Source organism: Rhinolophus sinicus, chromosome 14 (assembly GCF_057876585.1).
Source record: "Rhinolophus sinicus isolate RSI-liver-muscle chromosome 14, RSI-T2T, whole genome shotgun sequence".
Lineage (NCBI taxonomy): Eukaryota > Metazoa > Chordata > Mammalia > Chiroptera > Rhinolophidae > Rhinolophus > Rhinolophus sinicus.
This window is the reverse complement of record NC_142514.1, coordinates 71,901,675-71,918,258: the sequence shown is the minus strand read 5'-3', so window position 1 is coordinate 71,918,258 and position 16,584 is coordinate 71,901,675. Positions and strand designations below refer to the sequence as shown.

The window sequence follows — 16,584 nt, the reverse complement described above, 5'->3', positions numbered from 1 at the left end:
GCAGCAGATCTGAGCTTCCACTATGAGCTGCTTGAAGGATCATATGCAAACTTCTTAACCCTTCAGTGCTTTAGATTCTTTATCAGCATAATGGGAGCGATGATAATAACACCTACATCACAGGGCTGATATGAAGATTAATGAGACTGTCTCCCTAAAGTACTCAGTCTAGTCCCTGACACATAGAAAACACCCAGAAAATGTGGGCTGTTTATGTTAGCTATTGATCTGGTCAGAAACACACACAGAAAAAGGTGTCTCATTTAATTTTCATCACAAATTCCCCCACGCCTTACAACCTTCAAGGAAGCCGCAACGTGTGCCAAGTCGAGCACGCCAGTGCTTCTCAAATTGTGCTCTAGAGAACAATAATCCTGCCACAGGTTCCTCAGTAACAGGGACCCAATGGAGGATTTCCATAAGAAAGGCTCTGAGAAATCCTGTAGCAAACAAAATGCCTTAACTTTGGACAATCCAACGTTTCCCAAATTTATATTTGAGTCTGGAACTCTTATTATAAGAAACACCTACAAAGAGTCCACAGAACTACCATCCCATGGAACCCACTTTAGGAAATGACAGTAAGTTCTCTGGGTAAGAGCTTCCGCCTTCAGACCATTCAGAAGCTCTATGCAACCGTAAGGGGCCACGGAGTAGTGCAGGCTCTGCCAGCCTAGGCTATAGGAGTTGCCCTCAGGGATTTGGGTGGAGGCTTCTTGTTTCTCGGTATGACACAGCACCCGCCATAAAATGACTCCCCATTTGTATCGGCACCCTTACCATTAAGCAAAACAAAGCCTGGGAGAAAGCCAGCTACAATCAGCTTAAAGGTGATAGACCCATGCTTTTACCCTGTGCAGTGGTAGAGGGGGTCTGTCAGCTTTGCAGCTCTCCCAGTGAAAAGTGGTTCTTACTATGGCAGGGAATGAATCCTTGCCCGATTGCACAGAAACAATGTGGTATTATCATCCAATTGCATAAAATAAGAATAAATGGGTAGCTTTAAATCTGCAAAGCTCAAAGGCACTTTATAGATATTTTCTCTTTATCCCCATTGTGAGAGAATACTGCACACTGATTTGCAATAAACTTTTTATCTTATTTCAAAAACAACGCGGGGAACTGAGTAGGATAAAAAATAGAGTTCATATATAAACAGGCCACAGTCTACAAAAGAGACCCACCATGTTACATGTGTGGGGAAATACACCTCCCCTGCGTTTACTACCAAGTAGTGTTTACCAGAAACTATGCTAAACATATGTAAACAGAAATGGCGTTGTTCTCTGGTTCTGTGTTGCCACTTTCTACGTGGACAAAATTGATACAAAGGCCTTACTACCAAGAAGGAAAAACCTGTCAATGCTTACAACATAAACACATTCTGACATTTATGAGTTGTGAATGGAGTTTGGTCATTGAAATGAAGATGGAAATTGCTGCTACTTCATCGAGGAAAATTTCTTGATAAAGATATAATTCTGACTACTGGAACTTTTCTATAGCTAAGTTATAGATTCTGCTAACTTTGGAGGCAGAATCAAGGAAATTCTATGAAATTTGTCGGGGTCCTTGATGGGCCAAGAAAGAAAGAGCCCTTGCTTAGAAGTAGCATCTATGAAAAGGGAGGTTGATACGCCAAAGCCTGAAGCTAGCGGAAAACACAAAGATGAAACAATCTCAACATTATCCTCTTGCAGAGGATCAACTAAGAAAAGAATCTCAGCCCAGACCTCAGTGTCCCCACCCCTGTAATTCCAGGTCCTCCTCAGTTGGCTCCCTCGCCTCATGGCTCAGGTCTACACCAGTAATTTGACCCTTGGCAGTTCTGCATCCCGTGGCAGCAGAGAAACGTGAGTTCCTGGCAGTCTGAAATGGAACTTCCAGTTCACTTTCCCACTAGCAACCAGCACTGCACCCTGCAGGTACCTTACATGGCATCGGGAGTACAGTGTGAGAACTAAGATGTATTATGGCTTATATAGAACTTTAAGGGCCACTTATATGGAAAATGTCAGGTGATTGCCAAAATACACACTTAAAGTTTTGGCATAAAATCTTCCAAAGGTTTGGCAATAGCTATGTAATTCAACAGCTCACGAACTTCTCCTTTTCAAAACAAAAAGTCTCTTCGCATCCCAACCCTGGGCTACATAAAAAATAGTCCCCAGAAGAAATTTACTGCACAGCCTCAACCTATGTCAGAGGTAAAAAATAAAAATACTTTTCTCACAGCACTTCTCCAACCAATGTACAAATTGTATAAGAGGGCAGAATATGAAAAGAATCTTTTCTATAAAGGGCTAGTATTGTACTCCTCTCAGACTGAGATAATCATCTTACCAGCATTCAGCCAGCCTCTACTTTTTCAATCTCTCATCACTGAACCGAACAGCAAAGTATACATTCCTAAACGAATTTTCATTAATAGAACGTAAATGCCACAATAAAATTTCAAGAAATGACTGAAGCCTCTTGCTGTACTAGAATTTTGTTGTACAATATGTGATTCCAACAGGGTCACAAGGCATGGGAAGATGCTTATTTTATAAATTTTTAACATTCTGGTCCTAAATGTGACCCATATGCCACAATACCCATTGCCATTGAGATGGGACGTGATAATCAACAGAAGAACAGATAACCAGTATTTCTCTGTCCTTGGGTTAATGTGGTGGCAACAATGAATCACAAATCTTACCTTACCTTATTAAACAAAACCAGGGCCCTGCTTTGTGAAGTCTCCTTAGTGCCTTCTCATATACTTTCCTCCAGTAGACGATACCCTCTTAGAGGGTGAGACTTGGGAGAGCACATTTGGAGAATGTGCTTCCTGTTTGATCTTCAGGCTCCTTCGTGAGTGGGAACCATGCAAGTGCCTGAGCTGGTTCACCGGTTGAACCAAAGAAGCTCAAGTTTCAATGTCCCTGTGATCTGACTCTGAGGATGGATTGCAGTAATGCTTCATGCTTGGGGCGACACAGCAAGCCATGTGCAGGCTGTAGCTATTAGAAAATTCAAGAGCATGACTGCTCAAGGGCAGTCACCCAGCAAGGTCATACTATTCCGACATCCTTTCCAGGCGTTGCACCTGCTCCCTATCATTCATTAGGAATCTAAACAACACGAACTCCTTGGGAACTATCACAGAATGGTGCTGGGAATAAGCCAGAAACTGCAACAGGAAGGATATTAGTCCGCGTGTGCCCATGCGCACAAGAGCACCCACGTGCAGAAAATCACATCCTTCAAAGGAAACAAGTCTTGGTTTTGCTCACATTTTAATACTCTGCTTTTAAAAAGTATTTAATTATCAATACCACGTAAACCATAGCGATACAGACCAGGCTGTTTTCTCTACAGCCTTCCCAATATTTCTAAAGAACCCTAAATTCACTATCCTTCCTGTGTTCTAAGGGTGCTAAAAACACTAATTTTTTTTCACGTAGAAAATATTTAAAACATCAGTGAATATAATCAATCCCCAAATTCTATTTCAAAGCAATCATCATTACTGCTTTGCTCGTAGTGGAAGAGTGTAGCTAGTTAACAGCCTCTAAAACATATCCCAAGGCACCACAACTCAAGTGGAAAAGTGTAACAAAAACATACGCTGGCCAGTTAAGCTGGTATTTAAATGCAGCACTAAAAATGCATTTCACACCCAACTTCATCAATCACCAACCAATCTTACTTTGCATCTTGGCTACCCAAAGAAAATGGGATTTGTCTCCCTGAAGAAATATGTCACTGCTCTGCTTGAATTATTAAGCTTTAATATTACAGAGAGAAACAGTCAGAGAGAGAGGAAAAAAAAAAAAAAAAAGAAAAAGAAAAAGAAATAAAATTAGACCCAGGTTGCCATCTACAGACTGTTATCAGTACTGCTCATTCACACAGCATTAGATATCAGGATATCAGTAAATACCAGCAGTAAAAACACAAAAAAGAGGCAAAATTTATTACTACAATCTTAATAATAAAAAAAATAAGAAAGCCTACAAAGTCTCTTTTTTTCTAATTAACATGAGACCAGTATAAAAGTAAAGAACACTGGGTCAAAAAAAATTGCACAATTTAACATATTCTATGAAATAATCATAGATATTCATCCTAACTCTAAAATTTAACACTATGAAATAAAACTGAATAGGTTTCTTAATTCCAAATTTAAAATATTTTTAAGTAGAACAAACTGTTTCATCCCTCCAACCAAATTCTTGTGTTTTTATTTTTTGTTTGATATCTGTATACAATGTGACATGATTACTGCAGTAAGTCTAGTAAACATCTGTCCCCATATGCAGTTACACATTTTTTTTCTTGTGATGAGAACTTTAAAGATCTACTCTCTTAGCAGCTTTCAAATATGCAATACAGTATTCAATTCTTGCCTTTTTTTACTCATTATCTTGACTCACCACACACCTTCCCTTTTACTTTGCTTCAATTATCACTTTTATCTTTGTAAAGAATAAGAGCCCTCCTGAGACATGAATATACAAAAGCACACGCTTGGTTCTAATCACTAAAATAGATGACATTAAAACAAAAAAGCAACTGCAATAATAAATAAATATAAAGTCTAAAGGAGTAAAAAAAAAAAATGAGTGCGAGAGGGAGAAAGAGAGATAGACTTCTGATATTATAACCTAGAACATTTCTATAGCCAAAGACATCTGGAGGGACATCTGATAAAGAGAAACACCTCAGTGTTCAAAAGGATAGATTTAAGCTAATAGCCTTAAATTTACCAAGTGATGATTTAATCTAGTAAACTACACAAAATACATATTTCTTCATTTTCCCTGGAAAAACTGTTTTTGGAAGCCAAGATTCATTGTCCAGTTAGTCTGTTCTTTTTATCAAGATGAAAAGATACAAAATGCTTCGGCCAAACTCTTACATATGCTTCTGAATCAGTGGTATAAGCCTCTTACTGGGAAAAATATTCAGTCCCCAAAACTTTCAATTGAAAGACACCAGCAGTTGTTCTATGTAACAATGAGATCCAGCAGTTAAAAAGTCATAATCTGTACATTATAATACTACATTGGAAAATACCCACTTAAAATGGGCAATTACATAAAACAACTGCCAGAATCTCTAAAGACAAGGAAAGAATAGCTGAGAGTTCCTAATCTTTTAAAATCTGACTTGTTTCAGTGTTCAACATTCATCCCCTCGGATACAATTTTTGTTGAAAACTATTTGTGAATTTCCACAAAATCAAAAATACTGATAATTCAACTTTTTATGATTAAAGGCTTCTTTCCTGTGAAAGAGAGAAATGTGGATAAAGCCTCTTGTGTTCGTTCCCAAGTTTGTACAAAAGAAATATCGGACAAGTGGATGGTTTTCCCTTCTTCTGAGGGACAACTACCAAATCTAAAGACTTTAAAAAAATATATCGGAAGTAGGAGTTGAGATTTTCATAAGCTAATAAGAGCCTCACAGAAAATAGCAAGAAATATTTTGTAAAATATCTTCATCAGAAATAATTCACAAAAAATTTAAAATGAGTCCAGTTTCTTAGTGGGTTTTAAAGTATTAGAGAAACTTATCTCTTCTGTAACTTTCATCATTCATTCCTCAGTATTTATTGTCTCATAGCTACCAGACCTGTGCCAGTTTTGGGGGATAAAAAAAAAAAAAAAACTAGTAAGGCATAGCCTATGGCATGGGGGCTTCACAATCTAGTATATATTGATTAGAATAAATATTTGTAATGCTCAAGGTATGGTATGTTCTTCCAGACTAGCTTTTTTCCTTTGGTGTGTGCCATACAATAAGAATCAAAAAAACATTTGTTGACTGCATTTCCCCTTGGCCTCCATGTTTCATGGTCACTGAAAAAGATTGCCCAAACTTAAAAATAAGCAAAGCATTAAAGGAAAATCTTAATATGAACCCACATTTTGCAGGTGGCTAATGGGGCCCCAAAAAAGTTAGGTGACTTGCCCAAGGTCAACAGCAGAACTGGGACAAGAATCTAGGACTATGAACTTCCATCTAATCTCCATCATTTAAATTGTTGAATATTTATACCCCCTTCACTCTTTCTTCTCTATGTAATTAACTCATTCATTAAGACTCTTCTTTCAACTTAGTCTCAACACATCTTTCCTCTTACTCTTTAATCATCTGTGCAGCATCCTCTAAACCCTGACACAAGTTCATGCTGCCTCCTCAATTGTGAAGCCCACATAAGCTGTAATTCTAATGTGATCCTTCATATAGACTGAAATGAGCTGGAGCTCCCAGATGGAAGATGGAGCTCTGGTTATGAATCCAAAACATAATCCCATCCATTCTCTTCCTGGGCACTCCAGTATGTCCAGCCAGCCCTCCACGCTCACAGCATCACCCCATTCTCATGTACCCCACTGAGAACATGCTTGGAATAAAACCAAAAAGAACCTGTCTTCACAAAAAAAAAAAAAAAAAAAAAAAAAAAGCCTACTGTGAAAATTCAAAATTCTACTGCCATGTGTCCTTAGTTCATCACACTTTTATCCTGAAATCTTGCACTAATGCAAATTTTTTAAAAATTAGTTTATACCAGCTCTCCTCTGGTAATGCAAGATATTTCATTAATTTTGGTACATACTGTTTACTGGTAAAGTTTTGTGGGTTTTTAGTATTCTAGTGGATATAAGCAAAATTAGTAAAACATTTTTTTGGGAAAAGTGATCCGTGATTAAAGGTAATTCATAATGCATGTTGACACTGTTTGTAGACACACAAATAAGAGAGATTGGTGTCAGGAGTAGTTGATAAAAATGTTAATCAAGCACTTTCAGTAGGAGCATGGGATGGTAGAATTCACCTTGTTTTATAAGACCACTACTAGAAATATTTTATCTCAAAACACGTGTCCTTGTAGCACAGCCTCTAATTACAAATAGAAATTAAGCATCTCTCGTACAAAAAAAGTCTTCTGTGAAAACTCTCACATATGAAGAAAAGGGGACAGGGAAACAAATGGATCTATTTAGGAGTTAAAATTGTACCAGAGCTTTAAGATCATAATAATATAATAACAGTAACTAACTTACCACTGTTGGGAATTGTTTGTGGTGAATTCTTTAATTTAATATTTTGTTTCCCTTTTGTGGGTTTTTCCAAATTCACATTCTCTTTTTTCCCTTTCCTCTTTGGGGGTTGAGGAGATGAGTTGTCACTGGATCCGACGGTTGACTTAGATTGGCGATCATTTCCCTAAATGGCAAAAGATGAGACCCTTACTACCAGCTAATGAACTTCCAAAGTGATTCCTAGTCAAATACAAGTCATTAACTAGTCATTAACTAGTAGAAAATAGTGCATGGGCAGAAAATGGATGTACTGTATAGTGCTGATTCTGCTGCTGTCCATTTTAGATGTACAATTAACTCTTCCTAGCAGCAGAGGAAGGGTCTCTAAAAGAGGAAGGAGCATAAAAATAATGACAATTGTTGAGCACTAACGATTATTTAGTATTTAATAGGCACCAGGTATGCTATAAAATTATTTCTCTCAATCATCATACCCCTGTGAGACAGGTACTGTTACCGCCCCATTGTACAGAGGAGGAAAAGAAGCTTAGTGGTTGAGCCTTGCCCAAGGTCACAGAGCCAGCAAGGAGCAGACCAGGTCCTCTGCTTCAAGCATTCCTTCCTCCCTCCTGCGCCTGTCTGAAGAATCACCAGCCATCTATTGGATGAGGAATAGGGATAGCCCTCCGTTTGATAAGTTAATGTAGAAACACTTTCTTCACTAGTTGTCACTGTGAATGTATAGGTGTGTCGTCACTTGAGCAGACATATACTGTGCTTGTAGAAATCTTCCAATATTTACCCATATGTTGGTGAATGCCGTGGTCTCCATGAATCACAAATCCAGAGCAACAAGACCCCAGCAGTTCAAGACCACATGCCCCATTCCTGCAAGGCAGCCACTGATGGTCACACCTTTGGTGGTTGCCTCTGGTCCCCATGTGCCTCTCAAAATGAAGACTTTGCATCTGCAAAGAGGGCCCCTCAGCATGAAAGTGAGGCTGAGTGTCAGCGGCTCCAGTCACTAGCCCAAGCGCAGTTCCTGGGGAGCCCCAAAGTAGTCACGACAGTGGTGGCAACTGTAAGTGCCCAAAGAACAGCTGTGCTGATACTCAGCCACTGCTTGGCCATGCTACAGCAAGTAACTCCCTCCCTGGCTCTCAGATGCTCAGGTGCTAAACATACCTGAGTGTGTAAGGTGCCAGAATGTAGGTAATGGAAAGAATGCAAGTTTTAGAGACCCAAATTACCTGGCTCAGAATCACTTCTCTGCCACTAACCACCTATGGGACCTTCGGCTAATTTGTACTTTCTTTGAGCCAGTTTCCTCATCTGTTGAATGGAGTTAATGTACCTGCCTTTAGGTCTAGCATGAAGCTGAAATGGTAACATTTATAAAGTAACTAGTCCAGTGCCTGGCATGTAGTATTCGTTCAATGAATATCAGAGTGCTTTCTCTAAGAGCAAAGAGATAATATCTTTTTCTTAAAAATCATATCAAACACACACCATATTGGATGCAATCTTTATGCAACATCTGTACTATGCTAGTATCTGAAAATGAATGTAGTAATATTAAATAAACAAATCTGCTTAGGAAACTACAACTGCCCATTTTAAACATTTATATATTCAGTCATCCAGAAGCATTTAAATAGTTTTAGCCATCACCCAATTAAGAATAGAAAAATTCACAGGCTTACAAATGAAGCTATTTATGCTATTTTGTCATAGCCTACAAGAAAATGAATTATGCATAGATTTATTAACAGTATGAAAACTTGTCCAAATCTGTAACACTTTTTTGCATAATTTAATTTTTTATTCCAACTGCAGTTTAAACATACAAGCTTCCATTTAATTATTGCATTAACTGCTACGAGAGTTTTTCTTTTTTTTTTTTTTTCTTTTCTCTTCTTTCCTTTTCTTCAATGGTTATTTCTCACAAGGCCATAAAACAGCCTGGCAGAAGAAATAGATAATACGATTATAGCAGAGATTCCAAAACCATCATCCAGGGCTCATATTCCAGTCTATTTTCAACCAAGTCTGTCCATCCCAAGATTTTAAAACTTTAAAAGCCTTGAATGAGGGAAGTAACCCTTCTAGCAAGCCTACTGGAATGTTCAGAGATGCTGTTGGACTTTCAAGGACTAAAGTGAACCTTCATGAATGACAAACTCTGGATCTTGGCACAATACTTTTTACAACTCTCTGGGAAAAGTCTTATTCACAAAAGAGGAATAATAAGGGAGAAGCAGAAGTCCCATCCTGGAATGCCTGGAGATTCATATAATTTTATAAACTCTCTTATTGAATATTCAGGAAGTTCCTGTTTACTGCATTTCTGATAGGGACACTCAAAAGGGTGATTGTAGAGCATCAAAAATGACTAGTCGATTCCAATAACTATATACAGTAATTGACACTCATGCATTCAATTATCTATTAATGACTAATCACCTGGCATTTTGTAGAACTAAATTAAACTGAGAGCAAGGGAAGAATTGTTTTGTAATTAGAAAACTAGAAATAATTTAAATGTTTGTCTTTAAAAAAAAACAAAAATGTTGATTCATCTAAAGTGTTAATATAAAACAAATACATACTAAACTATATAAAAATATATAAATTATACTCATACTTATTTATATAGTTCATTATATAAATTATAGGCAATATATACATAAATTATATATATACCCACACAGAGGGTGCCAAAAAAATGTGTACACATTTTAAAAGAGGAAAAAACTATTAAAACTGTAATACAATGAATGACGCTAGTGTTCATTTGACTAGTGCCATCTTTTGAGCAATCATCATACTATACACATTGCTACTGTAATTCAATTCAACTTCGGAAAGTATACATAACTAACATCTCTTAAAATGTGTACATTTTTTTGGCACTCCCAGTGTATGTGTGTATGTATGTGTGTGTGTGTGTGTGTATATACATATATATATATACATATATATATATACATACAGTGTATATATGCAACACATATATACACACATATACGTATACATATATACATGTATAAGAGAGAGAGAGGACAAAGAAATGGAAAGGGTGATTTTCCTTTCTTTTTTGGGATTCCCACTTGTGACTTATACCTTGGACACACAGATTGTCACTGGTATTTGGGAAGAATAGGTAATAAGGAAGTTTTGCCATCTCATACAGCTATCCCAGTTGATAAAATAATGTTACTATCTCTTATGCGCTAACTACCCACTAACACAAATATTTACCAAATTTATAGATCACTAATCATCACTTTACAGATACAGGAATTCACTTTCTCAAGGTCACTCCAGTCTGACTTGTCTGCTACACTGCAACTTCCTGATGCCAAGGCATTAGAAACACGTATTATATAGTATGGGTCCCTTAAAAAGCCATCCAGAAATGACAAAGTGTGGCTTTATCCCCAAGTGGAAGGAATCCAGAAGCAGTTGAATTTTACAGCATGTCCTATACAGAAGCTAGATCCCAGCGATACATACAACTATTGTCCTGCCTTTTGCCTCGCACACATCTCAGCATACCTGATAGGAACAGCAAATCTCTGGCTCAAACAAACAACTAAAAAGAGCCCTTTCATCATCCCCTCACGCCACTGAAATTGGGATTTTTAAATAGTTCCCGAGGCGACTTTCAACAAGATCCAATCAACTCAGGTTTCTTTCATTACCACAGAAAGCCATTTCCAGCTCCCATGAAAATGTGCCAAAGATACATTGGTCATAAGACATCAAGTTTAAAATAATTCTGTGAGGGCTTTGCCTCACAGGGCAGCCTTCACCACGTGTGTATCTCAGTGATGCCCAGGGAGGGAGACCCGAAGAGCGGGGACTAGACTGGCTCAGGCTGGCGCTCTCACTTGTGTGTCTGGTGAGGACAAGCGTGAGAAGCCCTTTCATCCACACTGGACTCAGTTTCCCCACAAGGCAAATGGAGTTTGGGGAGCATTCGGAATTTTCTTGCTTCAGAGTCTCTCTGTGATGTGTAGATAATCATGATGCTTATTTTTTTAATCAAAAACTTAGTAACTATAATATTTGAATCAGTAAGTTGCCGATCACAAGATACATTAGCCACATGGTAGTAAAAACAACAAAAGACAATTTATTCATTGACTTGAACTTTCAAATACATCTCTGATTTTGCACCTTTCCCACTAGAGGGTGCTTTGATGCTACATGGAGTGACCTCGAAGCTAGAGAACAGCCTCCCGCTGATGGGTTTATTTTTCAAACTTAATAAAACTTAAGAGGACTCATTTATATCTTTGTTTTGTTTTTAAAGTTAGAATCGCAACTTAAAATTATTCACAATTTGCTCATTTGTGTGACTCTCCCAGCACTTGGAGTCTGTATCAGGGGTGGCTCTGGTCTTGTCCTGCTCCCCACAAGGCATTCCCTGGCTGATCCGAAAGGCTCTTCTTGACTCCCAGAAGCCCCTGCATTCCCCACACTTCCTACCATACAGATGGGACCCAGATGACCAGTCGCTGATGGACCAGCAGACTCTGCAGACTATGGCAGCTTTCTGGATTTTGTTTTGTTTTGTTTTGAAGTTCTTTCAGGCCCTCAGCTACACTCCCCTTCGTGATACAATACAGCAATTCTTCCTAGGAAAGCTGTGTGGAAAAATGAATTCCTAAAGATCCAGTTCTGTGCCCCCTTTGACTTGCATCTGTAGTTCAGGGATGTTTTCGCCGCTGATTTGGCAGTTGTTCCTCAAGTTTTAAGCTAGCTCTCCCCAAGTCCCATTCACTCCCCGCACCCCAGCCTCACTCAGTGCCAAGCAGTTAATGATCTTAAAAACATGTACATTCTCCAGGGAACCAATTAATTAAAGGAAAGGAGCGAATTAACCCTTCTCTTAAAAACCGAGTTTGTGACTTTGGAACTACCACATGAGAGGTTCTCTCTGTGCGGCTCGCTGGCAGCCATGCACACGCCCATTAACAGGTTGTGAGAACCTCCCATGTGCCAGGCAGGTTATTCCCCTCAGCTCAGATGAGACCATCTAAAAGAGGCTTTCCCTGACCACTCAGGTGACACAGCGCCCTCTCTCACTTTGTCTTCCCATTTCTTGATGTATTTTTTTTCAAGCTTCTCCCTGACTGATATCAAATGTATTGTGTATTTGTTTGTCTTTCTCCTCCTCCACAATGTAAGCTCCATATATTTAGTATCTTCTCTGGAATCTCTGCCTCCCCTCCCCAATGAGCATTAAAACAGTGCCTAGGACATAATATACACTCAATAACTGGTTGTTGGATGAATGCATCAATCAATGACAACAGTTATACTAGAAGAAGAATGATCACAGACGACCAACTCCCCTGCGGCCACCGGTCCAAGTCACTGGCATCACATGCCGAGGCTCCAGACGTCCCACAGATTCCTGCTTCCATTCTTGCCCCAACCCACTTCTTAACCCGCCACAGCCACCATGATCTTCTTAAAACGTAAATCAGATGATACCACTCTCTTCTAATCCTCAAATGGTGTCCCATCAAGGAAAATGCAAACTCTTTACGTGGCCCCAGGATCAAGCCTCTCCGCCCCCCGCCACCCAATTTCATCTCAGACCACGCTGGCCTTCTTTCTGCCCTCCTCACATGCCAAACTCTTTACCAAGGGCCTTCGGGACTGTTTCCTCTGCCGTGGAGGCTCTTTTCTCCCCTGCCCCAACCTTGCATGACTGGCTCCATTATTAAGTTCTCAGTCTCAGAGAATTTTATATGAATTGGTGTCCTGCCACATTTTATTTTCCTCCTAGCACTTATCACCATCTGAAATCACTTATATATTTGTTTACAGGTTGATTGTCTATCCCCATTCTTCCACCCGCCCCACCACACAGGTGCTAGAATCAAAGTTCCATCAGATCTGAAATCTGGTATGTCTGTTCACCTCTATATGCCAGCTGCTTAGAGTAGTTCCTGGTACTTAGTAAGTGCTCAGTTAATACATGCTGAGTGGATGACTGAATGAGTAGATAAATAGATGGATGATGAATCTATAGAATGCTTTGGGAGCACTGTGGAAAAAGGGAGAAACTCTGCTATCATTTTATTGTTCTAAGTCATAGCATAAAAATGTAATTCTGAGTGTTTGCTTTCTAAAAGATGGAAACAGTCTTTCTTGAAAGGTCACTTTCTCAAAGAGGCCTTTCCTGACACACCTATCTAAGTTCTCCTTTGTCTCCCATATTGTTCTGTACTTTTCTTACATTTTCATACCAAGGTTACTGCTTGCAATTGCCACACAACTGATCACTACTGGTCTGGCAATTCAAAAGGTGTCTAGAAAGAGACACCTCAGGCAGAAAAAAACTGTCAAAGCGCTACTCCAGCATGACATAAAACTCATCTCCATGAGGGAGTACAGACAAAAAATACAAAGAAGAAAATACCTACTAAGTGCTTGTCATAGTTCCCACCTAATAGGTATTTAATAGATATTTGCTGAATTAAATAAATGAATGAATGATGGACGGATGGAAAAGATTTTGATAGGTAACTAAATATTTGGAATGATTCTCAATCTTTTAAAGGACTATACCTCAGGATTAACCTGTTCTTACAAAAACTTCCTTTTTAGTCTTTGTCAGACATAGAAAACCAGACTGGGTAGACACTGATGTCACCGACCACAGCATTTCTTCTAGTTTTATGTGTTATTACATAGCTTTCAACTGTGATATACATTATACCAGGTCTATACACAAAGAAAAAGATACCTATTTTGAAATCTGTATTTTAAAATGTTACCTCTCTTTTAAGACCTTAATTGTAACATTAATGTTCCAGTCTTGTTCCACATAATTGCTTATATACCACAAGATGGCTAAGTTTTATTTCTTCAAATTTAATTAAAACCCAAAGGACAGTCTCTCTGTATCATATAGAAATATAAAACATTAATGAGTAAACCATCTGATACTTACACTCCCTTTAGACTTTTTGGATCCGACAATAGGAGGCAGTGAAGAAGCTTTCTGACTGCAGAAACAAATTGCAATTAGAAATATGAGTGTCACTTACAAATAATATATAATGCAAAATAATTGTCACCCTAACTTGTCGTCCCAACCTGGAAGTCAACTGTACCATATACTTTCCCAATTTCACAAAGACTGCATAAAATATCCAAATTCCATTCCAAAAAACGTTTCATGTTTTCCTGTATACTATATTAATTGATGCTTACAATAAACTTTTAGTACCACCTTAAATTTTTTCATGGCATTTTTATTCAGTTTTCAAAATTTTACACATGAATTTCAAACAATAATTTCCCAAGCTGAGTAATGGTTTTGCCAGATTGAGTTTAAAATAATAAATTCATATACACTTTTTAATGTCTACAATTTCTACCTCTGATAGAAGCTCAGGATGGTAACACAACTGGCATTTATATTCAGGGAGTTTCTAAACCAGTTATTCACACCAAAGAATGAAGAATTCTCTCCAGCTATGAGAATGTTGTTTCACAGATGTCTGTATCATAGAGAAAAGACCTATCCTGGAACTCAACTGAACCTCTGAAAATAAGAGGACATATAGATGAAGGAAAATCTTACTAATTTATCTGAGAAAGGCCACCATGAGTTATAGTTTTCTCACTGCTATCAAGTACACACCGAAGCTCACAGCAGACGAATCTAGTGTTGCTTAGCAGAGATTGTAAAGGATTTGGTTTCATGGATGGGTAGGGATGGTTAGCAATAAGTCTGCTGGTAAACAATTATAATAAAGTACTGGAAAACCACGTGTTCTTGCATACTTCAAAGGGCACCCCTGAAACTTCATTTCATCTAATACTTATCTAGAAACTCTTGGCTAGCCTCTCCATTAGGCTTCCCAAATTGTGAATTAACGATGCACCAAATTGGTGACATTCTGCTTTACCTCTGCATGCATCAACCACCTTAGCAGTGAACGACCACAAAAAGTCAGTTCCCAATAGCAAAGTGGCCATGGAATCTCTGGGAAATGCAGCAGAGGTGGCTGATGGGGCATCATGAACAAGCTGAGGCCAGAGTCTCTCCATGTGCCAGGCGCCAGAGCTCTTCACAAATGCCTTGCTGCAGTCCATCCACATGGCTAAAACAAGGCGTTTTTCCCACATATATGACATTGCATAGAGAAAAAAGTTCATAATGCATTATGTGTAATTAAAATTGTAATCTTTAAAATTATGCATATATGAACTATAAACCCAGTCACTCTACTTATTGTGCTCAAGTGAAATTATATATATTTCCAGAGATAACTAAAATATGAGAGGTGAATGAAGATTTAAAAACTTACCCATAAGACCTTCTCATTGTTGACTTGTCAAAAAGTAATTCACTGTAAGGCAATTTCTTAAACTTATCTCTGCCGACAGCCACATAAAACTGCCCGTTCTCCAACTCGGCCCCATTCTCAACCAGTTTTCCTTCTAAAGTATAAAGTCTGCCAAAACAGGAACGTCAACAATTAAAATTGTAATAAGCATTGAAATAACTGATTAAAATTACAAAGTAAATAAACACATTCTGTTCCTAATTTGGCTCATCATCTGTTATTATCCTAATTATTGAACTACAAATGCCTCAAAGTCATTAGATTCAACTAAATGCCAATGTTATAATGCAGGCACAGTTGTTATCTGGCTGTACAGTGTTTCATCCCAATGAACCTGACAATCTAACATAAGTATCCCCTGTGGCTGCGATATTAAGATTTTAGAGGGACACATTCAACTTGTACAGAATATGGTGCTTTAAATAAAGCTCAGCTTCTACTGATGTTGGATTGTTCTGTTTCTATTTAGTGAGCACTTTAAAAATTTATTTTCTTAATTTATCTGTCAGGTTGATAAGCCTCTTACAGTATTCTGTATAAGAGCAGCCCTCAGCTGAAATATTATATCCAAACACACCAAACTGGGTAGAAAACATGAGTTGAGAGGGTAGGAGGTGAAGGAACCCATCGCCAGTATTAATGATGCAGAACTGCATAGCATTTGTGTTTCTTTTTTTTTTTTTTTTTTTTTTTGGCCTTCCCTCATCTTCCCAGTATCAAGGGATTTCACAAGAACCTCCCTTTACTGTAAAACTATTGCTGTAAGCTACAATTAATATGTGACTTATTAAAAGAACAGTGATAATTGTCTGGACAATTTAACGTGTGCACAGAACTTTTTTAAAGAACAGGAAAAAATACAGACTATTAGAAACCCACACCAGAATGACAATGAATGTTTTTGAAGGTTAGAAACAAGAATTAGTAACTGGAAGGATTTCAAGATACTCATTTAAAAAATTCTCAGACTTCATAGATTACATAATAAAGGTTAGTGACCTTTGCAAAGGAAAAAAAAAAACACATCCATTTACCTGTCTGCTTGTTTACTGATTATATAAGTGGCCATATTATATGGAGCCATGAAGCACAAAAAAACAGCCACCCAAATCCCTGGAATGTGTTTGTGTTGACTTAGTATAAAGATGCTAAAATCTCTTCCTTTATAA

At 38.1% G+C, this 16,584-nt stretch overlaps 1 protein-coding gene across 6 annotated transcripts in view; it reads right to left on the bottom strand.

The window, feature by feature from the left end:
* Window positions 1–16,584, bottom strand: part of DCDC2 (doublecortin domain containing 2) — a 159,290-nt gene that overhangs the window by 85,784 nt on the left and 56,922 nt on the right. For all 6 annotated transcript variants that reach the window (XM_074335170.2, XM_074335171.2, XM_074335167.2 and 3 more), the window contains exons 6-8: window positions 15,377–15,523; window positions 14,011–14,065; window positions 7,059–7,221 (exon numbers count right to left, since the gene is read on the bottom strand). In XM_074335170.2, coding sequence (XP_074191271.2) covers window positions 7,059–7,221; window positions 14,011–14,065; window positions 15,377–15,523 — 365 coding nt within the window. The remainder of the gene's footprint in view (window positions 1–7,058; window positions 7,222–14,010; window positions 14,066–15,376; window positions 15,524–16,584) is intronic.